This window comes from Pagrus pagrus (genome assembly GCF_965226575.1).
Source record: "Pagrus pagrus genome assembly, chromosome: 2".
Classification (NCBI taxonomy): domain Eukaryota; kingdom Metazoa; phylum Chordata; class Actinopteri; order Spariformes; family Sparidae; genus Pagrus; species Pagrus pagrus.
Window position 1 is genome coordinate 386,411 of NC_140186.1, and position 22,975 is coordinate 409,385.

Consider the following 22,975-nt stretch of genomic DNA (forward strand, 5'->3'; position numbering starts at 1 on the left):
TAAAAGTACTACTGTAGTAAAATAGTACTGTAGTAAAGCAGTACTGCATTAAAGTATTACTGTAGTAAAGCAGTACTGTAGTAAATCAGTACTGCATTAAAGTATTACTGTAGTAAAGCAGTACTATAGTAAAAGTATCACTGTAGTAAAATAGTACTGTAGTAAAGCAGTACTGCATTAAAGTATTACTGTAGTAAAGCAGTACTGTAGTAAAGTAGTACTATAGTAAAGTAGTACTGTAGTAAAAGTATTACTGTAGTAAAATAGTGCTGTAGTAAAGCAGTACTGCATTAAAGTATTACTGTAGTAAAGTAGTACAGTAAAATATTACTGTAGTAAAGTAGTACTATAGTAAAGTAGTGCTGTAGTAAAGCAGTATTACTGTAGTACAAGTATCACTGTAGTAAAGTAGTACAGTAGTAAAGCAGTACTGTAGTAAAGTATTACTGTAGGAAAGCAGTACTGTAATAAAGTATTACTGCAGTAAAGCAGTACTGTAGTAAAGTATTACTGTAGTAAAGTATTACTGCAGTAAAGCAGTACTGTAGTAAAGCAGTACTGTAGTACTGTAGTAAAGCAGTACTGTAGTAAAGTATTACTGTAGGAAAGCAGTACTGTAATGAAGTATTACTGCAGTAAAGCAGTACTGTAGCAAAGCAGTACTGTAGTACTGTAGTAAAGCAGTACTGTAGTAAAGTATTACTGTAGTAAAGCAGTAAAGTAGTACTGTACTAAAGACTTACTGTAGTAAAGTAGTACTGTAGTAAAGCAGTACTGTATTACTGTAGTAAAGCAGTACTGTAGTAAAGTAGTACTGTAGTAAAGCAGTACTGTAGTTAAGCAGTGCGGTAGTAAAGCAGTACTGTAGTAAAGCAGTGCGGTAGTACTGTAGTAAAGCAGTACTGTAGTAAAGTATTACTGCAGTAAAGCAGTACTGTAGTAAAGTATTACTGTAGTACAGCAGTACTGTAGTACTGTAGTAAAGCAGTACTGTAGTACTGTAGTAAAGTAGTACTGTAGTAAAGCAGTACTGTATTACTGTAGTAAAGCAGTACTGTAGTAAAGCATTGCTGTAGTAAAGTAGTACTGTAGTAAAGCAGCACTGTATTACTGTAAAGCAGTACTGTAGTACTGTAGTAAAGCAGTACTGTAGTAAAGTAGTACTGTAGTAAAGCAGTACTGTAGTACTGTAGTACAGCAGTACTGTAGTAAAGCAGCACTGTATTACTGTAAGGCAGTACTGTAGTACTGTAGTAAAGCAGTACTGTAGTAAAGTAGTACTGTAGTAAAGCAGTACTGTAGTAAAGCAGTACTGTAGTACTGTAGTAAAGCAGCACTGTATTACTGTAAGGCAGTACTGTAGTACTGTAGTAAAGCAGTACTGTAGTAAAGTAGTACTGTAGTAAAGCAGTACTGTAGTAAAGCAGTACTGTAGTACTGTAGTAAAGCAGTACTGTAGTAAAGCAGTACTGTAGTACTGTAGTAAAGCAGCACTGTATTACTGTAAGGCAGTACTGTAGTACTGTAGTAAAGCAGTACTGTAGTAAAGTAGTACTGTAGTAAAGCAGTACTGTAGTAAAGCAGTACTGTAGTACTGTAGTAAAGCAGTACTGTAGTAAAGCAGTACTGTAGTACTGTAGTAAAGCAGTACTGCTGCAGTTGGTTAGACTGCAGCTCATATTTCGGACCGTCGGCGGCCGCCTGAACGCCTCAGCGGTGTCGCGCGCTCATCAGGCTGATTGAAGCCACCTGTGGAGCTCGTGCTGCGGGTCTGAGCGGAGCTGCTTACGGACCGAACCGAGGACGTGACGGTTACCTGCCGGCGGAGGGATGCAGAAAGGCCTGAAGAAGTACTTCGTCAACATGGACGAGTACCTGTGCAGTCTGGGCCTCTACAGGAAGATGGTGGCCCGGGACGCGTCCAGTCTGTTCCGAGCCGTGTCAGAACAGGTGAGCCGAGCCGAGCCGAGCCGGGCTAAAGGCTAGACCGCAGCTAACAGCGGAGAGGGGCCGCCTCTGACCCGGCACAGCGGTCAGAGGTCAGACTGGTGCTGTGTGTGTGTGTGTGTGTGTGTGTGTGCCCTCCACCATTTTGAATTGAAGATGTCACATCTCAAACGGTCAGAGACAATAAACAGTACAGGTGAGCCCGTGGACAGGTGAGCCCGTGGACGGATTCCACACATGAAAGGGTTAAAGGAGACAAGCTGCTCCATTTCTACATGACTGAAATGAAACACCCCGTCCTCACATCTCTAATATCTAGACTCTGACCTCTGAGCTGATTGTTTGGTTGTTAATTACCTGTGTGTGTGTGTGTGTGTGTGTGTGTGTGTGTAGCTGTATTACTCTCAGAACTATCATCAGAGGATCCGTCAGGACTGCGCCGACTTCATGAGAGCCAACAGATGCAACTTTGAGCCGGTGAGTGGACGAGTTGATCCCAGACTGAAGCTGAAGATGAACATCTTGTACTCAGTCTGTGTGGACAGGCCGTGTCTCTGTGTGTCTCTGTGTGTTTCTGTGTGTGTCTGTGTGCGTCTGTGTGTGTCTGTGTGGACAGGCCGTGTCTCTGTGTGTCTCTGTGTGCGTCTGTGTGTGTCTGTGTGGACAGGCCGTGTCTCTGTGTGTTTCTGTGTGTCTCTGTGTGCGTCTGTGTGTGTCTGTGTGGACAGGCCGTGTCTCTGTGTGTGTCTGTGTGCGTCTGTGTGGACAGGCCGTGTCTCTGTGTGTCTCTGTGTGCGTCTGTGTGTTTCTGTGTGTGTCTGTGTGGACAGGCCGTGTCTCTGTGTGTCTCTGTGTGTTTCTGTGTGTGTCTGTGTGGACAGGCCGTGTCTCTGTGTGTCTCTGTGTGTCTCTGTGTGCGTCTGTGTGTGTCTGTGTGGACAGGCCGTGTCTCTGTGTGTCTCTGTGTGCGTCTGTGTGGACAGGCCGTGTCTCTGTGTGTCTCTGTGTGCGTCTGTGTGTGTCTGTGTGGACAGGCCGTGTCTCTGTGTGTTGTTGTATTAAAGCTCTTCCTAAAGTTCAGACTGAGCTACAACACGTCTGAGCTCAGCTCGCCTCTTCTCTCTGTCAGTTTGTTGAAGGTTCGTTTGAGAAATACCTGGAGCGTCTGGAGGACCCGAAGGTGAGCTGCTGTGACCTTTGACCCTTGGGTCCACTGACAGCTGAACAGTGTGAGCAGCTGTAATTGTGTGTGTGTGTGTGTGTGTGTGTGTGTGTGTGTGTGTGTGTGTGTGTGTGTGTGTGTGTGTGTGTGTGTGTGTGTGTGTTTTCAGGAGACAGTGGGTCAGGTGGAGATCAAGGCTCTGTCTCAGCTCTACAGGTGAGCTTCACTCAACTGCTCAAGTCTCAGCCTGCACCTGTTCAACATCTCCACAGTGTCCTGTGTGTGTCTGTGTGTGTGTGTGTGTGTGTGTGTGTGTGTGTGTGTGTGTGTGTGTAGGCGTTGTTTCCTGATCTACCGTTACCCCGGGAAACCAGCCACAGTGATCTCAGAGGACGACTTTGTTGACAAGGTAATGATCAGCAGACTGAATTGTGATTGGCTCAATAATGAGAGTAAATGTTTAAATTCTGAAATACAGGTACACAGATGTACAGCTGGCAAACAGGTGACAGACAGGTGACGAACAGGTGACAGACAGGTGACGAACAGGTGACGAACAGGTGACAGACAGGTGACGACAGGTGACGAACAGGTGACAGACAGGTGACGACAGGTGACGAACAGGTGACAGACAGGTGATGACAGGTGACGAACAGGTGACGTACAGGTGACGTACAGGTGACGAACAGGTGACGTACAGGTGACAGGTACGAAAAACAGTTTCACTCATCAGACTCAAATATTTAAATGACCTTAAACGCTGTGATGTGATTGGTCAGTGCTGACTGTCAGTCTTCTGTGTTGCCTAGGTGACGCTGTGTTGCTCCATCAACGGTCACTATGACATTGTTTACCCAAGGAGTTACCCCGCCTCCGCCGCCCTCTGTCAGTGTGAGTACTGATCACCCATTGGCAGATCAGAATGATTGACAGTTTTAAAGGAACAGTGCAACATTTTACACTCTGACCACGGGTTGACCCTTGTAAGACACTGTAGGATAAAAATGAGGACATTTATTATCATGAGGACATTTATTTTCATGAGGACATTTATTATCATGAGGACGTTCATCATCGTCAGTATAACCCTGTTGAAGGTTCAGATCAGTCAGGTTGATTTTTAGTTGTGAAGGACAAACATGGTGTGTGTGTGTGTGTGTGTGTGTGTGTGTGTGTGTGTGTGTGTGTGTGTGTGTGTGTGTGTGTGTAGCTCTCCTGTATGAGCTGCTCTACACTCAGGTGTTTGGGGTGGAGGAGGCGGAGCTCGGTCAGGCCATGGAGGCCTTCAGGGTCGGAGGTCGTCGCTATAGAAACAGCCCGTCAATGTGTAGTGACATCGATATTGGCTACGACACACATGAGGACCGAGCTCACAGGTACACACACACACACATGTTTTAATGTATGGTTACAGGTTAGCTCCCGACACCTTACTGTTGCATCAGCTTCACCTGTATGATGACATCATTACATACAGACTGGACAGGTGTGTATGTTTGTTTTCTCCTGCAGAGAGGAGGAGTCGGGCGGAGCTGCTGAGGAGAAGCTGCGAGCAGTGACGGATGACACAAAGGTGGCTTTATGTCTGAAAGGATGCCGTGTGTGTGTGTGTGTGTGTGTGTGTGTGTGTGTGATGTGTACAGAAACATGTGACTCATCCTGACTGTTTTCATTGGTCAGCCTCCTGTAGAAGCCCCGCCCCCCTATAGGCTGTCTCTGTCTTATAAAGTGATGAAGTCTCTGGATGGAGAAGTTTATAGAAACCTGGAGTTTGACGTCTGGCAGGACACCTGTAAAGGTACACACACCCGATTGTTTTCACAGTATTGGGGAATAACATAGTTTACTGTTGTTTGACATGAACACGTGTTTCTATCATACAGTCATATAGTCACAGGTAGCTACATGACTTCCATCATGATGACAGCATTACAGTTTGAGTTTACATAACAGACAATAACCACCCACCTGAGCAGCAGGTTAACACACCTGAGTGATGCTGAGATGTGCACATGAAGGTGTTTACTCTGTAATCAGATTACTGATAGCTTTGTAATGTGGTTACAGTGGCGATATTGTTAGTCCATTAGACTGTTTACTGTGTGTGACAGAGATGCAGAAGACGGACTACATGGTGTTCGCAGGGAGGCAGTACTTCCTGGGAGACAAGTGTCAGGTAAAAAGAAAACACAAAGCACATCCAGCTCCTGCTGAACGTTCATCACAAATGTTAATTAACACTAATGTCATATTTCCCAGAATAATTTGAAGGGGAAGTAGAGAAGGGGAAGTTAAGGCTGCTTTTGTTTGATGTTTAATATAAAGAACTAAATGAAATAACTGTGTGTGTGTGTGTGTGTGTGTGTGTGTGTGTGTGTGTGTGTGTGTGTCAGTCACCTGTGGAGCTGCTCACTCTCATTACTTGTAAAACTGCCCATGTTTGAAATGTATGTGTGTTCTCAGGAGTTGTGATGAAACTATTTGAAAACTGTAAAGTTTAAAACTGCAGCTCCTCCTGGAGGATCCCCGGGTCAGATGAGATCTATCATGGCTCCTTAGAGTTCTGGGTCTGAAAACATTTGTGTGTCCAGAAAGACCTCTAAAGAAAGATGCCCAGAAGGATCCTGATCAGATGTTGAACCACCTCAGCTGGTTCTGTTCAGCAGCTCTACTCCGAGCTCTCTCTGGATGTCTGACGATCTCTAAGCCCAGGCTCAAACTACAGGAGGACTACTATCAGAGAAGAAGTGCATGGCTGATAGTCCGGCGCTGTGCCAGATCTCTGGCGTGACTGCGGGAAAAAAATGAAATTGGGGTTCACCACATTTCTCTGGATCCAAGAGAAGCGCAGCTTTCATTCTCAACCACTCTAACAAGAGGCCTACTAGCCAATCAGAAGTAGGGTGGGGGCGGGACTTTCACGTGCTGTCGAAAGTGATCCCCATTCTAATGACGCACCACAACTCACGGGACGGACCGCAGGTTAATGAAAACAGGAGAAGACACCGCCGAAGTGGACAAAGACATTAAGAATAAATGGCGCTGGGCGTGGATAGAGGAGGTGGGTAGTGATGGCGGCTGATCTATGGAACCAGCGGCACGAGTCGGACCCAAGTCATAAATCAGCTGTCCGTGCCATTCAACACACCTCACGTTTGCCGGGGGCAACAGCCACGGCCGACAATCCGCCCTCAGTGACTGATCGTGTGGCTGATTTAAAAATGTGCGTCTGCTCCTTCATTGCTGAGCACAACCTGTCATTTAACATCGCTCGACCCCTCGTCAGTTTGTCAAAGAAATTAGCGGGGGATAAAGTGGCCCTCATGCACCTGACCCTTTCGAGGCAGCATGCTAGTTATTTTATTACACAAGGCGTCTCGTGGGAACTCGGTCCGAGAAGCTAAAAAATGGCATGTTTTCACTCAACTTCGATGAAGCCACGGACAAAAGTACGGATAGGATTATGAACATACTGGTCCGATTTTATGACGAGGATGCAGGCAGTGTGAAAACCCAGCACCTTGCCAGCAAGAAAGTTAACATTGCGAATGCCTCAGCATTGATGCTGGATCTAAAAAAGTGTTAGTGCACTTTAATGATGGCTCTGTAAGCTTCTACTTGCCAGTTCTTGGAGCACTTTATTGTTTTTGTTAACTGAACTGTAGTTTCCTGTGGCTGGAAACTGTGGCTGAATGGCTGTTTTCTGTATTTAAAATGAATGGTGCATATTTTGCACTTATGTTTAAAGAAGTTAATAAGTGTCCTTGTTCATGCCCTTAAAGGATAACTACCGTTTTTCTAGCAAAATATACGATCATGTACTCACCCAGATAACTTTGGTGTCATTTGAAGTCGTTTGGACGAAATTAGATCCAGTGTAGCGCCGATATATCCATATAATGCGAGTGACGGGGCAGCGACACACAGCCTCTATATAACACATTATCTGCCACGAAACTAGTTCATTTCACCAATATTTTGTCATGATACGCTCGTGCTATTCCCCTCTGAGTCCGGGCTCGTCTGTTGTCAACATCCGGGGTCAAACTAGCAGCAGCAGCTACAGGTAAACAAGCCGGCTGTCGCGGGTGCGCGCAGCTCAGAGACGACATCTTCCAGGTCAGAGGTAGTAGGTCAACCTACAGACCCCGGATGTTGACAACAGACGAGCCCGGACTCAGAGGGGAATAGCACGAGCGTATCGTAACAAAATATTGGTGAAATGAACTAGTTTCGTGGCAGATAATGCTCATAGAGGCTGTGTGTCGCTGCCCCGTCACTCGCATTATATGGATATATCGGCGCTACACTGGATCTAATTTCGTCCAAATGACACCAAAGTTATCTGGGTGAGTAAATGATCATATATTTTGCTAGAAAAACTGTAATTATCCTTTAAGTCAATGGTTAGGCTACTAATCAAATCTTTTTCTACTTTGGAGTACTATTGCCACCTACTGACCTTTTTTGTATTGCTTTAGTATAATCTATAAGTGGCAAGATAGCTAAAAGGGTTATTTTCAAATAATGTAACATATGTTATGTGTTAAAATGGTGCCACATACATAGCACCACCCCTCCCAACCTTCCGGGGCACGGAAACAAGTCCAGGCTTTTTTCCATTATCAGCCCTGGAGGTGTGGGGGGAGGAGCTCGGTCAGTCCTGAAGGTCGGCCCAGATTATCTGGTAATGTGAGGGGTGAACAGATCCAGTCTGAACTGCTCCTGATCATCTGGGCAGCCCAGACAACATATAAAATGTGTTTGATATCTAGGATTAAAATCTGACTGCCAAATCAAGCCTCAGACGTCTATACGTTTAGCTTTTGTGTGTTCCAGGTGCGCCTGGAGCCGAAGGGGAAGTACTACAACGCCTTCATCCAGGAAGTAGGAACGCATTCATCAGCTGTCACCGTCTTCATCGAGGAGCTGGGAGAGAAGTATCACACACAACCTAATCCTCATACTTACTTTAACCCTGACAACGTCTGAATCCTCTAACAGCCCTGTGAATGAGTGAGGATTATTCTTAAAGTTGATCCTGATTCTCGCATAGAAGAAAGTGTTTTATCAACAAGTTGTGTGGTCATCTCATTTTTAAATGGACACACTTGAGTCGGATCAGATTTTGAGCAGGAGAGCAGATTTTAAGTTCCAGCCGACAGTTCATCTCCAATGCTAACTCTTCTGTGTGTTAGACACCTGGTTCCTCTCACTGATCTGAAACCAGTGAATCCAGTTCCAGCCTGGAACGTTGCTGCTCCAACTAGAAAAGGAGACCTGGGTATGTTTACACTTGATCCAGTTTGTTCAACTACTTCATTCTCCTCCTGTTCTCTACAGACCATTAGTGTTCTGCGTTCTCATATCTCATGGTTCTCATATCCAAAAGTTCAAAAACCTTAAATATGACAACTTTACCTTTCTGAGCTCTTGTACATCTTCCTGACTCACTGTAACGTCCTCCTGACTCACTGTAACGTCCTCCTGACTCTCTGTAACGTCCTCCTGACTCTGTAACGTCCTCCTGACTCACTGTAACGTCCTCCTGACTCACTGTAACGTCCTCCTGACTCTCTGTAACGTCCTCCTGACTCTGTAACGTCCTCCTGACTCACTGTAACGTCCTCCTGACTCACTGTAACGTCCTCCTGACTCTCTGTAACGTCCTCCTGACTCACTGTAACGTCCTCCTGACTCACTGTAAGGTCCTCCTGACTCTGTAACGTCCTCCTGACTCTCTGTGACGTCCTCCTGACTCTGTAACGTCCTCCTGACTCACTGTAACGTCCTCCTGACTCTCTGTAACGTCCTCCTGACTCTCTGTAAGGTCCTCCTGACTCTGTAACATCCTCCTGACTCTCTGTAACGTCCTCCTGACTCTCTGTAACGTCCTCCTGACTCACTGTAACGTCCTCCTGACTCTCTGTAACGTCCTCCTGACTCTCTGTAACGTCCTCCTGACTCACTGTAACGTCCTCCTGACTCTCTGTAACGTCCTCCTGACTCACTGTAACGTCCTCCTGACTCACTGTAAGGTCCTCCTGACTCACTGTAAGGTCCTCCTGACTCTGTAACGTCCTCCTGACTCTCTGTGAGGTCCTCCTGACTCTGTAACGTCCTCCTGACTCACTGTAACGTCCTCCTGACTCACTGTAACGTCCTCCTGGCTCTCTGTAACGTCCTCCTGACTCTCTGTAAGGTCCTCCTGACTCTCTGTGACGTCCTCCTGACTCTCTGTAGCGTCCTCCTGACTCTGTAACGTCCTCCTGACTCACTGTAACGTCCTCCTGACTCTGTAAGGTCCTCCTGACTCACTGTAACGTCCTCCTGACTCACTGTAACGTCCTCCTGACTCTGTAACGTCCTCCTGACTCTGTAGCGTCCTCCTGACTCTGTAACGTCCTCCTGACTCTCTGTAACGTCCTCCTGACTCACTGTAACGTCCTCCTGACTCTGTAACGTCCTCCTGACTCACTGTAACGTCCTCCTGACTCTCTGTAACGTCCTCCTGACTCACTGTAACGTCCTCCTGACTCTGTAACGTCCTCCTGACTCTCTGTAACGTCCTCCTGACTCTCTGTAACGTCCTCCTGACTCTGTAACGTCCTCCTGACTCACTGTAACGTCCTCCTGACTCTCTGTAACGTCCTCCTGACTCACTGTAACGTCCTCCTGACTCTCTGTAACGTCCTCCTGACTCTGTAACGTCCTCCTGACTCACTGTAACGTCCTCCTGACTCACTGTAACGTCCTCCTGACTCTGTAACGTCCTCCTGACTCACTGCAACGTCCTCCTGACTCTGTAATGTCCTCCTGACTCACTGTAACGTCCTCCTGACTCTCTGTGACGTCCTGAAAGCGTCCTCCTGACTCTCTGTAACGTCCTCCTGACTCTCTGTGACGTCCTGAAAGCGTCCTCCTGACTCTCTGTGACGTCCTCCTGACTCTCTGTAACGTCTGTAATGTCCTCCTGACTCACTGTAACGTCCTCCTGACTCTCTGTGACGTCCTCCTGACTCTCTGTAATGTCCTCCTGACTCTCTGTGACGTCCTCCTGACTCACTGTAACGTCCTCCTGACTCTGTAATGTCCTCCTGACTCTCTGTGACGTCCTCCTGACTCAGTGTGACGTCCTCCTGACTCTCTGTGACTTCTGTAATGTCCTCCTGACTCACTGTAACGTCCTCCTGACTCTGTAACGTCCTCCTGACTCTGTGTCGTCCTCCTGACTCTCTGTAACGTCCTCCTGACTCTCTGTAACGTCCTCCTGACTCTCTGTGACGTCCTGAAACGTCCTCCTGACTCTCTGTGACGTCCTGTAACGTCCTCCTGACTCTCTGTAACGTCCTCCTGACTCACTGTAACGTCCTCCTGACTCTCTGTAACGTCCTCCTGACTCTGTAAGGTCCTCCTGACTCTCTGTAACGTCCTCCTGACTCACTGTAACGTCCTCCTGACTCACTGTAACGTCCTCCTGACTCTCTGTGACGTCCTCCTGACTCTCTGTGACGTCCTCCTGACTCTCTGTAACGTCCTCCTGACTCTGTAACGTCCTCCTGACTCACTGTAACGTCCTCCTGACTCTGTAACGTCCTCCTGACTCACTGTAACGTCCTCCTGACTCTGTAACGTCCTCCTGACTCACTGTAACGTCCTCCTGACTCTGTAATGTCCTCCTGACTCTCTGTGACGTCCTCCTGACTCAGTGTGACGTCCTCCTGACTCTGTAATGTCCTCCTGACTCACTGTAACGTCCTCCTGACTCTCTGTGACGTCTGTAATGTCCTCCTGACTCACTGTAACGTCCTCCTGACTCTGTGTCGTCCTCCTGACTCTCTGTGTCGTCCTCCTGACTCTCTGTAACGTCCTCCTGACTCTCTGTAACGTCCTCCTGACTCTCTGTGACGTCCTGAAACGTCCTCCTGACTCTCTGTGACGTCCTGAAACGTCCTCCTGACTCTCTGTGACGTCCTGTAACGTCCTCCTGACTCTCTGTAACGTCCTCCTGACTCTCTGTGACGTCCTGAAAGCGTCCTCCTGACTCTCTGTAACGTCCTCCTGACTCTGTAACGTCCTCCTGACTCTGTAAGGTCCTCCTGACTCTCTGTAATGTCCTCCTGACTCACTGTAACGTCCTCCTGACTCACTGTAACGTCCTCCTGACTCTCTGTAACGTCCTCCTGACTCACTGTAACGTCCTCCTGACTCTCTGTGACGTCCTCCTGACTCTCTGTAATGTCCTCCTGACTCTCTGTGACGTCCTCCTGACTCTCTGTGACGTCCTCCTGACTCTCTGTGACGTCCTCCTGACTCACTGTAACGTCCTCCTGACTCTGTAATGTCCTCCTGACTCTCTGTGACGTCCTCCTGACTCAGTGTGACGTCCTCCTGACTCTGTAATGTCCTCCTGACTCACTGTAACGTCCTCCTGACTCTCTGTGACGTCTGTAATGTCCTCCTGACTCACTGTAACGTCCTCCTGACTCACTGTAACGTCCTCCTGACTCTGTAACGTCCTCCTGACTCTCTGTGTCGTCCTCCTGACTCTCTGTAACGTCCTCCTGACTCTCTGTAACGTCCTCCTGACTCTCTGTGACGTCCTGAAACGTCCTCCTGACTCTCTGTGACGTCCTCCTGACTCTCTGTGACGTCCTGAAACATCCTCCTGACTCTCTGTAACGTCCTCCTGACTCTCTGTGTCGTCCTCCTGACTCACTGTAACGTCCTCCTGACTCTGTAATGTCCTCCTGACTCTGTGACGTCCTCCTGACTCTCTGTAACATCCTCCTGACTCTCGGTGACGTCCTGAAACGTCCTCCTGACTCTCTGTGATGTCCTGAAACATCCTCCTGACTCTCTGTAACGTCCTCCTGACTCTCTGTGACGTCCTCCTGACTCTCTGTGACGTCCTCCTGACTCACTGTAACGTCCTCCTGACTCTGTAACGTCCTCCTGACTCACTGTAAGGTCCTCCTGACTCTGTAACGTCCTCCTGACTCTCTGTGACGTCCTCCTGACTCTGTAACGTCCTCCTGACTCACTGTAACGTCCTCCTGACTCTCTGTAACGTCCTCCTGACTCACTGTAACGTCCTCCTGACTCTGTAACGTCCTCCTGACTCTGTAGCGTCCTCCTGACTCTGTAACGTCCTCCTGACTCTCTGTAACGTCCTCCTGACTCACTGTAACGTCCTCCTGACTCTGTAACGTCCTCCTGACTCACTGTAACGTCCTCCTGACTCTCTGTAACGTCCTCCTGACTCACTGTAACGTCCTCCTGACTCTGTAACGTCCTCCTGACTCTCTGTAACGTCCTCCTGACTCTCTGTAACGTCCTCCTGACTCTGTAACGTCCTCCTGACTCACTGTAACGTCCTCCTGACTCTCTGTAACGTCCTCCTGACTCACTGTAACGTCCTCCTGACTCTCTGTAACGTCCTCCTGACTCTGTAACGTCCTCCTGACTCACTGTAACGTCCTCCTGACTCACTGTAACGTCCTCCTGACTCTGTAACGTCCTCCTGACTCACTGCAACGTCCTCCTGACTCTGTAATGTCCTCCTGACTCACTGTAACGTCCTCCTGACTCTCTGTGACGTCCTGAAAGCGTCCTCCTGACTCTCTGTAACGTCCTCCTGACTCTCTGTGACGTCCTGAAAGCGTCCTCCTGACTCTCTGTGACGTCCTCCTGACTCTCTGTAACGTCTGTAATGTCCTCCTGACTCACTGTAACGTCCTCCTGACTCTCTGTGACGTCCTCCTGACTCTCTGTAATGTCCTCCTGACTCTCTGTGACGTCCTCCTGACTCACTGTAACGTCCTCCTGACTCTGTAATGTCCTCCTGACTCTCTGTGACGTCCTCCTGACTCAGTGTGACGTCCTCCTGACTCTCTGTGACTTCTGTAATGTCCTCCTGACTCACTGTAACGTCCTCCTGACTCTGTAACGTCCTCCTGACTCTGTGTCGTCCTCCTGACTCTCTGTAACGTCCTCCTGACTCTCTGTAACGTCCTCCTGACTCTCTGTGACGTCCTGAAACGTCCTCCTGACTCTCTGTGACGTCCTGTAACGTCCTCCTGACTCTCTGTAACGTCCTCCTGACTCACTGTAACGTCCTCCTGACTCTGTAAGGTCCTCCTGACTCTCTGTAACGTCCTCCTGACTCACTGTAACGTCCTCCTGACTCACTGTAACGTCCTCCTGACTCTCTGTGACGTCCTCCTGACTCTCTGTGACGTCCTCCTGACTCTCTGTAACGTCCTCCTGACTCTGTAACGTCCTCCTGACTCACTGTAACGTCCTCCTGACTCTGTAACGTCCTCCTGACTCACTGTAACGTCCTCCTGACTCTGTAACGTCCTCCTGACTCACTGTAACGTCCTCCTGACTCTGTAATGTCCTCCTGACTCTCTGTGACGTCCTCCTGACTCAGTGTGACGTCCTCCTGACTCTGTAATGTCCTCCTGACTCACTGTAACGTCCTCCTGACTCTCTGTGACGTCTGTAATGTCCTCCTGACTCACTGTAACGTCCTCCTGACTCTGTGTCGTCCTCCTGACTCTCTGTGTCGTCCTCCTGACTCTCTGTAACGTCCTCCTGACTCTCTGTAACGTCCTCCTGACTCTCTGTAACGTCCTCCTGACTCTCTGTGACGTCCTGAAACGTCCTCCTGACTCTCTGTGACGTCCTGAAACGTCCTCCTGACTCTCTGTGACGTCCTGTAACGTCCTCCTGACTCTCTGTAACGTCCTCCTGACTCTCTGTGACGTCCTGAAAGCGTCCTCCTGACTCTCTGTAACGTCCTCCTGACTCTGTAACGTCCTCCTGACTCTGTAAGGTCCTCCTGACTCTCTGTAATGTCCTCCTGACTCACTGTAACGTCCTCCTGACTCACTGTAACGTCCTCCTGACTCTCTGTAACGTCCTCCTGACTCACTGTAACGTCCTCCTGACTCTCTGTGACGTCCTCCTGACTCTCTGTAATGTCCTCCTGACTCTCTGTGACGTCCTCCTGACTCTCTGTGACGTCCTCCTGACTCTCTGTGACGTCCTCCTGACTCACTGTAACGTCCTCCTGACTCTGTAATGTCCTCCTGACTCTCTGTGACGTCCTCCTGACTCAGTGTGACGTCCTCCTGACTCTGTAATGTCCTCCTGACTCACTGTAACGTCCTCCTGACTCTCTGTGACGTCTGTAATGTCCTCCTGACTCACTGTAACGTCCTCCTGACTCACTGTAACGTCCTCCTGACTCTGTAACGTCCTCCTGACTCTCTGTGTCGTCCTCCTGACTCTCTGTAACGTCCTCCTGACTCTCTGTAACGTCCTCCTGACTCTCTGTGACGTCCTGAAACGTCCTCCTGACTCTCTGTGACGTCCTCCTGACTCTCTGTGACGTCCTGAAACATCCTCCTGACTCTCTGTAACGTCCTCCTGACTCTCTGTGTCGTCCTCCTGACTCACTGTAACGTCCTCCTGACTCTGTAATGTCCTCCTGACTCTGTGACGTCCTCCTGACTCTCTGTAACATCCTCCTGACTCTCGGTGACGTCCTGAAACGTCCTCCTGACTCTCTGTGATGTCCTGAAACATCCTCCTGACTCTCTGTAACGTCCTCCTGACTCTCTGTGACGTCCTCCTGACTCTCTGTGACGTCCTCCTGACTCACTGTAACGTCCTCCTGACTCTGTAACGTCCTCCTGACTCACTGTAAGGTCCTCCTGACTCTGTAACGTCCTCCTGACTCTCTGTGACGTCCTCCTGACTCTGTAACGTCCTCCTGACTCACTGTAACGTCCTCCTGACTCTCTGTAACGTCCTCCTGACTCTCTGTAAGGTCCTCCTGACTCTGTAACATCCTCCTGACTCTCTGTGTCGTCCTGTAACGTCCTCCTGACTCTCTGTGACGTCCTCCTGACTCTCTGTGACGTCCTCCTGACTCACTGTAACGTCCTCCTGACTCACTGTGACGTCCTCCTGACTCTCTGTGACGTCCTCCTGACTCTGTAACGTCCTCCTGACTCTGTAACGTCCTCCTGACTCACTGTAAGGTCCTCCTGACTCTGTAACGTCCTCCTGACTCACTGTAAAGTCCTCCTGACTCTCTGTGACGTCCTCCTGACTCTCTGTAAAGTCCTCCTGACTCTGTAACGTCCTCCTGACTCTCTGTGACGTCCTCCTGACTCTGTAACGTCCTCCTGACTCACTGTAACGTCCTCCTGACTCTCTGTAACGTCCTCCTGACTCTCTGTAAGGTCCTCCTGACTCTGTAACATCCTCCTGACTCTCTGTGTCGTCCTGTAACGTCCTCCTGACTCTCTGTGACGTCCTCCTGACTCTCTGTGACGTCCTCCTGACTCACTGTAAAGTCCTCCTGACTCTCTGTGACGTCCTCCTGACTCTCTGTAACGTCCTCCTGACTCTCTGTGACGTCCTCCTGACTCTCTGTAATGTCCTCTAAACATTTCCCTCATGACTGTCTTTGTCTCTGCGAATGTCTTTTCTTTCCTTGTCAGACTTGGACTCTCGGGGTCAACGTCATCACCGCCATCGATACTTCAGGAAGTCTCGGGGCAGCAGTGGTGTGAAGGGGGCTGAGCTGCTGATTACGTCCCAGTCCTCCTACGGAGGCCCGGCCCCCTCTGGCCTGCCCCCCCGCTTTCAACCAGCAGGTCACCCCCGGCCGCCCCCGCCCCCATCACCAGGAGCCCTTACCTACGACCCTTACGCTCCCCCACACCACCACCACCACCACCCGACCGCCAGACCCCCTCGCTATGGAGCAACCAGGTAGAATTGTTATACCTGACATTTACCTGTCTGTTAATTATTTGAACACCTCTGCATCTATACAGATAACCTTTTCTGGACAGGTTATTTTTGTTCCTGTACGGTTACATGTTTGTGTTGGACTGCTGGTCAGACGAAACCTTTCCAAACAGAGAAAAACAAAGTGTGATTGATCCATGACTTAAAAGATTGATAGTCTGCATTGTTTTTTGTGTGTGTGTGTGTGTGTGTGCGTGTGCGTGTGCGTGTGTGTGTGTGTGTCATGGTTTCTGGTCAGAAGCTCCACCCGTTTCCTGAACCGTCACCTACTTGGTCCACAGTTGACCTATTACCACCCTGGCAGACGATATTGTCATGACTACGAGAACTACGCCTTCAGGCCACGGTAAAGAAAACAACTGAAAAAGACACGCGGACGCATGTTTGTCAGCCATTTTACAATCAGACGGCAGGGGAGGCGGACATTTTACTCACGAGAGGCTGGGGGGGAGATGGGTTTGAGTTTTGTGATGGATATTTTGTGTTTGTGTTTTGGGATGGGGAGAGGGAAGTGGATATCCATAGTGACTGTCAGGTGGTCAGAGATATTAAGGTTGAGGCTGTAGAGTTGATGTATTGTAAGACCAAAGGAGGAGACCAGATCCAAGACATCAGCACGGCTGTGAAGTACATATGTTATGTGCACTTGAAGCATGGTAGCAGAAGAAGCCTGCGGCAGATTTACTGTCAGTGTCACCAGAATAACAGCAGCAGCACACCGTCAGTCTGCTGAGAAGAGGTGACACATCTCAACAGCTGCTCAGTTGATCTGAAAACTGCCATCTGGCAGACGTCTACAGCAACCAACCTTCAATAATGCCATTAGAACAACTTAAAATCCTGTATACCTTTTATACATCATCAGCAAGTTAAAGCATGAAGGTGCCTCTTGTATCTGAGTAATCAGTTGATCAGCAGTGATTGGTGTCAGTCGGTTGTTAATTTGTCGTCTGTGCGTTCAGTCGTAGTCGCCGTCAGCTGGCAGCTCTGAATAAAGACTGTCAGTTTGGTTTCTCTGTGGACGAGACGACGGATCTGGACCCAACTATTGCATACTACCAGCTTGATGACGGCGGTGATGCCGTCTTCCCTCCACTTCCGGTGAGAAAAGAAAAGAACACACATGATGTCATTAAACGTAAAATAACCAGCAATTAAGATTTCAGTTTTTCATTTTTCAGAAGTTAATTGATGTTATTTAGTTTAGAAAACATTTACAAAGTGAAACACTGAACCTGAACATCGATAGTAAATAAATACTTTGTCGACTCAAACAGGACGTTGACAACTGAACTATGAGCTCCTGGACACTCTTGAATTTTATTGTGGAAAACTGGTCTGTAACGATCACTTTGGACCTGGAGCCTGTAATGTCTGGATTAAAGTTGAATGAATCAGTGGGGCCGACTGTAAAATGAGTCAAACTGAAACACTGAATGTTCTTCATGGAACAGGTCTGTGTTGACTCTACAGATTGTTGTGATGTGAACATGGACAGTAACATTTACTGTGTATGTTACATGATCTGACTTTTCCCTCAGGGTCAGGCTGTGCCGCCAGCCCCGCCTCCCCCCTCTGGTTCCTCCTACAGGGTTCAGAGAGGCCCAGGGCCCCTCCCCCCCGCACCTCCACCTGGAAACACCCCCGTCTGTTCATCGGAGGAGGACCAGGAGGATGCGAGTACTGTCGAGGACCAGGGTGAGGAGGAACACATAAAATAAATGTAGAAAATAATTAATGAAAGGATCAGAGGAGGAATTAAACATGACCTAACCTGAACAAGTGTCCCTTCAATTGTCAGGAGGAAGTCACAGCCTTCACTCAGTCACCTGCAAAGAGATTCAAACATGTTTATTATCTATGCTCACGTCTTGTCCTTTTATCATTGTTACATCACAACAATTTCTAAATGTTTCACATTAAAAGCTCCCTAGTGCCCCCGCTTTTATTTTGGAAAATTCTGGAGGAAGTGTCCAGTTTCATTGATGATGATTTTTTGTTTTGTTTTCTCTGTAAACACGTGACACAATTCATGTGTGTTTTTCAGCTGAGTACACAGAGGACTTCATCTACATGACTCGGGGTGAGTAACGTTACCTTCACACACAGCTCAGTGTCTGCGTCTGAAGACAGGAAATGACTCACGTGTGAATGTGAACTGTTGCAGATCAGGGCTACCAGACCTCAGGTGTTTACACGGCTGCTGAGCCCTCTACCAACCAGGTAACATACCTGACCTGCTGCTCCATGTCACAGAACAACTGCTTCAACACTGTTCCAGTGAAGCATTTATTATCTCGGGGTTCCAAGTCGGAGCCACAGAGACCAAACGTTCAGGAAAATTAAACGCAATCAAACAACAAGAAATCAGAGCGTCCCTCCCCCTCATGATCTGACATTTATTATTATGAAATAAAGGTGATTGTAGGAATACTTTTCAAACAGTGATGAACAGCTCTCATCACCTGTCAGGATGTTAGGTTCAGTTTAAACCTGGACTGAGTAGATGGGAGGAGACTGAGGAACACAGTGCAAAGAGCAGAGTATCATCAGCGTACAGAGAGATTCTCACCACTGACCTCAAATCTGAAATCACCACTAAAACCCGCCCATGCATCATAGGTCCCCGAGATTGTGCCGTGAGTTGAAGTGCAGGTGTGCCGACCAGGTCACATGATCAGTGATGTCATACATCTCAGAGCTACAGAGGAAGAAGAAAAAAAACTGTCTGATGTTTTTTTCTTATTGTGAAAGGATGAGCAGGAAGGAGCTACAGCTGACTCTCCATCAAGACCAGATATGAACTACAGCTACACACAGCAGGTGGAGGATGTAATGTATACAAAGATCAGAGCAGAGGACACAATGATGACAGTACCCACAACACATTGTAACATATTCTAACACATAACACACAACAACACGTTATAACACAGTGACACATTATAACATATTATAACACAACAACGCATTACAACAATGACTCATTATAACACAACAACACATTATAACACAATGACGCATTATAACACATTATAACACAACACATTTTAACACAACGACACATATAACACAATGATGCATTATAACACGACACATATAACACAATGACGCATTATAACACAACACATTATAACACGACACATAACACAATGATGCATTATAACACAATGACACATATAACACAATGACGCATTATAACACAATGACGCATAACACAACAACGCATTATAACACAACACATTATAACACAATGACGCATTATAATATGATGATATGGACCACTTTTTGTGTCTGCAATAAAGATTAATAATAATAACACAACACAATGACACATAACACAACGACGCATTATAACACAATGACGCATTATAACACATAACACAACAACGCATTATAACACGACGCATATAACACAACAACGCATTATAACACATAACACAATGACACAACACATAACACACAACACATAATAACACAAACCAACACATTATAACACAACACATTATAAAAAAACACATTATCACACAACGCATTATAACACCACACACAACACGTTATAACACAACAACAAATACACATTACACTCAGCACATTACAACATAACAAACAAGGAAATAAACACAACAGCAGTCATGTTTACATTTCTCAGAGGCTGATTCAGTCACTGATTGTCTCATGGTGTTCATCACAAATATAGTGTGCGTGTGCGTTACAGGTGGTGAAGCCATTAGCAGTCATCTGCTCTTCACCCTCCTCTTCTTCCTCCTCACCCTCCTCTCCATCATCACGTGTTCCTGCAGCTGCTCACCTGCCACCAGCCACACACACACAAACACGCTCAGGTACACACGCACACCCACCCACCCACAGACACACACACAAAAAGTAAGTGCTATATTGATGTAGTGGTTTCTGTTCTTAGTTGCCATGGCGATCCCAGCTGCCTCTCCCTGGTTGGTTAATGAGTTGGGTGAGGCTCTGTGCACCGTGGTAGCTCCGCCCCCTTACTCCTACGACCCTAACGGCAGTGATCTACCCAGAGGTCAGAGGTCAACACGCTGAAGGTCGACATGTCGGGTTCAGGCTTCAGCTGCTCGTCTCAGATTAGTGATGACTACATGTTCACCCTTAACCAATCACAGCTTGCTGACTTTCATGACCTATGTGACGTCAGTGGGAAGGCGGGGCTAGTGTCCTGGTTTGTAAATCCACTCCTCCTTCACGGCACCATGTTTACAGGTGAAGAGCGCTCTGTGCTCTGATTGGTTAACATCACCAACACATTGTGGAGGGAAAGTCATTTTTCAGTTGGGACGAGTCTGAAGTCTGAACATGACATCACTTCCTGCTGCAGCTTCCTGTCCCACACTGATCTGTGTGTAGTGCTCATGTTAGTGTGTGTGTGTGTGTGTGTGTGTGTGTGTGTATGCGCAGACTGCAGAGTCCTCCAGTATTACTTCAACCTCGGAGTCCAGGTAAGAGTCAGCTGCTTCACTCAGATGTACTGTATGAAGAATCTGTCGTCCTGATGACACACACACACACACACACACACCTGTTATCTTAATGCATGCTGTCAAACCTCAGGTGTGTTGGAGCTATAGGTGTATCCTTCTCTTCACAGTGGTACCATCAGAGCTGTTGGCAGCAGCAGGTGGCGTACCCCGCCACCTCACCTGAGAACCCGTACCCCTACCAGCACTACACCCCGTACCTGAGCCAGGAGTCCCCCCTGCACGGTAAGACCGACAACCCTCACTGATTGGCTGCTGGGTGAAAGAAAACCGTCAGTTCATTGGCTGCAGGTATCGCCAATCACCAATCACCAATCTGCAGTTGCTGTTCCCCTAACATCCACCAGGAGCTGCTGTGATCGAACCACCAGATAGTCAGATTTTTACACAATAAGAGTCCTGTTATATCACTGAGGGGAGGTTTTGTTAGGGTCAGTTCAACAATGAGTCAGTTGATGAGTGAGTCAGTGAGTGAGTCAGTTGATGAGTGAGTGAGTGAGTCAGTTGGTCAGTCAGTTGATGAGTGAGTCTGAGTGAGTCAGTTGATGAGTGAGTGAGTCAGTGAGTGAGTCAGTTGATGAGTGAGTGAGTCAGTTGGTCAGTCAGTTGATGAGTGAGTCAGTGAGTGAGTCAGTTGATGAGTGAGTCAGTGAGTGAGTCAGTTGATGAGTGAGTCAGTTGATGAGTGAGTGAGTCAGTGAGTGAGTCAGTTGGTCAGTGAGTGAGTCAGTGAGTGAGTCAGTTGGTCAGTGAGTCAGTTGATGAGTGAGTGAGTCAGTTGATGAGTGAGACAGTTGGTCAGTCAGTTGATGAGTGAGTCAGTGAGTGAGTTAGTTAGTTGAGTGAGTCAGTTGATGAGTGAGTCAGTTGATGAGTGAGTCAGTGAGTGAGTTAGTTAGTTGAGTGAGTCAGTTGATGAGTGAGTCAGTTGATGAGTGAGTCAGTGAGTGAGTCAGTTGATGAGTGAGTGAGTCAGTTGGTCAGTCAGTTGATGAGTGAGTCAGTGAGTGAGTCAGTTGGTCAGTGAGTCAGTTGATGAGTGAGTGAGTCAGTTGATGAGTGAGTCAGTGAGTGAGTTAGTTAGTTGAGTGAGTCAGTTGATGAGTGAGTCGGTGAGTGAGTCAATGAGTGAGTCAGTTGATCAGTGAGTTATTGTAAATTAGCGGTCAGACCTAACAGGAAGTAGAACCTCTCCTTCCTGTAGACCGACTGACCCGGTCCTGGTCTTCTGTCCCCAGCTGCCCCTCCTTCTTACCCTGACACAGCCCGGGGGCCCCATCAGCCCCCCTCCTCCTACCCAGAATCCAGCAGGGCAGCAGACGGACAGGCAGACGGACACAGCAGCGGCGGTAAGTACTGATGATGTGTGAGGAAGAGCCCAACAGTCATCATCTTCCTCCTCAGTCCAACTGTGACTCAGGTGACATCACTGGAGGTGGAGCCTTTAATTATTTTGATTTGTTTTGTCTCCTCCCCTATCGTCAGGCCCCGCCTCCTCCATGGAGGGTTCCTCCTCTGTCAGCCCTGCCCCCCCAGGCTCCACCCCCTCCTCTGTCCTCCTGTACCCAGATCAGATGCCAGCTCCCTCACTTATGCACCTGCCATATGAAGCCCCGCCCCCTACAGCCTACCTGCCCTCTGCCCCTCCCCCTCTTCCTCATCCTGCTCACCCTCACCCCACCCACCTCTCCCATCACTCCTCCTACCACCCCTGCCTACCCCCCTCCACCCACTGGGGGACCCTACCGACTGGAGGCCATGCCCCACGAGTCTACTGCCCCGCCCCCAACCCCGCCCACATGGTCAGTTACATCACAGCCCCGCCCCCTCACCACATGGCCACACACTACATCCCCCCCACCATCTAATGTGTTCTGCTGACACCTCACAGCTGTCAGCTCGTGGCTCATGTGGAAGCTGTCAGAGAAGAAGACTGTTCAACATGTTTTAGTTATAGGTGTTAGCATCTTAGCATCTTAGCTTCACACTGACTGTAGTGAAGAACCGGCACAGTTCTGTTGTGGCTCAATCTCCCCCATTTTTTTTCTAATCAAGTGCCAAAAATGTATCAGAACCACAGAAACGCAGCACACCTGCCAGAGAGTCACTTTCTGTTCAAGTCATTTGTTAATTGTTTACCTCATTAGTGAGTGGATCCCTGATGTTGCCATGGGAACGCAGGTGGCAGGGGCCTCGGAGCCGACCAATGATTTGGTCAATTTCTATTTCTGTTTGTTAAAGATGTTAGTGCAGTTTATCTTTCTAATGTCAGGCATCCAATCAGAGGGAGGGGGCGGGGCTGCATGCTGGCGTGGTCAGTCCCTGTTTGTTTATGATGGGATATATTTATGTTGACGTTGAAAATGGTGGTTTGTTCTTGTTTCTGGGTGAATAAAGGTTGTTTCACCAGCACACGATGACTTCCTGTTTCTTCTCACTGATGAAGATCACATGACCTGTAACTTCCTGTTGTTCACAGCTGCGGTCAGACCCCCCAAAAAATGATGCCTTTATCTCT

General features: G+C 48.1%; 1 protein-coding gene across 4 annotated transcripts; it reads left to right on the plus strand.

Moving 5' to 3' along the window:
* Positions 1-1,738: 1,738 nt before the first annotated feature.
* On the plus strand, positions 1,739-22,869 carry alg13 (ALG13 UDP-N-acetylglucosaminyltransferase subunit). Of its 4 annotated transcripts, none has more exons than XM_084381708.1 (25): positions 1,739-1,950; positions 2,341-2,424; positions 3,077-3,127; positions 3,279-3,325; positions 3,446-3,518; positions 3,919-4,000; positions 4,320-4,485; positions 4,622-4,682; positions 4,790-4,907; positions 5,221-5,285; positions 7,949-8,049; positions 8,308-8,393; positions 15,628-15,901; positions 16,182-16,286; positions 16,903-17,041; positions 17,482-17,638; positions 17,988-18,023; positions 18,108-18,163; positions 18,695-18,772; positions 19,659-19,785; positions 19,866-19,985; positions 20,378-20,418; positions 20,568-20,682; positions 21,696-21,806; positions 21,943-22,869. In XM_084381708.1, exons 1-25 carry the CDS (start codon positions 1,831-1,833, stop codon positions 22,323-22,325), a joined length of 2,796 nt encoding a protein of 931 aa, XP_084237834.1. In that variant the 5' UTR covers positions 1,739-1,830; the 3' UTR covers positions 22,326-22,869. The 4 variants fall into 4 exon arrangements, with proteins under 4 accessions (XP_084237834.1, XP_084237833.1, XP_084237835.1 ...); XM_084381707.1 differs by having other exon boundaries at positions 1,740-1,950; positions 16,179-16,286; XM_084381709.1 differs by having other exon boundaries at positions 1,740-1,950; positions 16,179-16,286; positions 18,695-18,763.
* Positions 22,870-22,975: the final 106 nt, after the last annotated feature.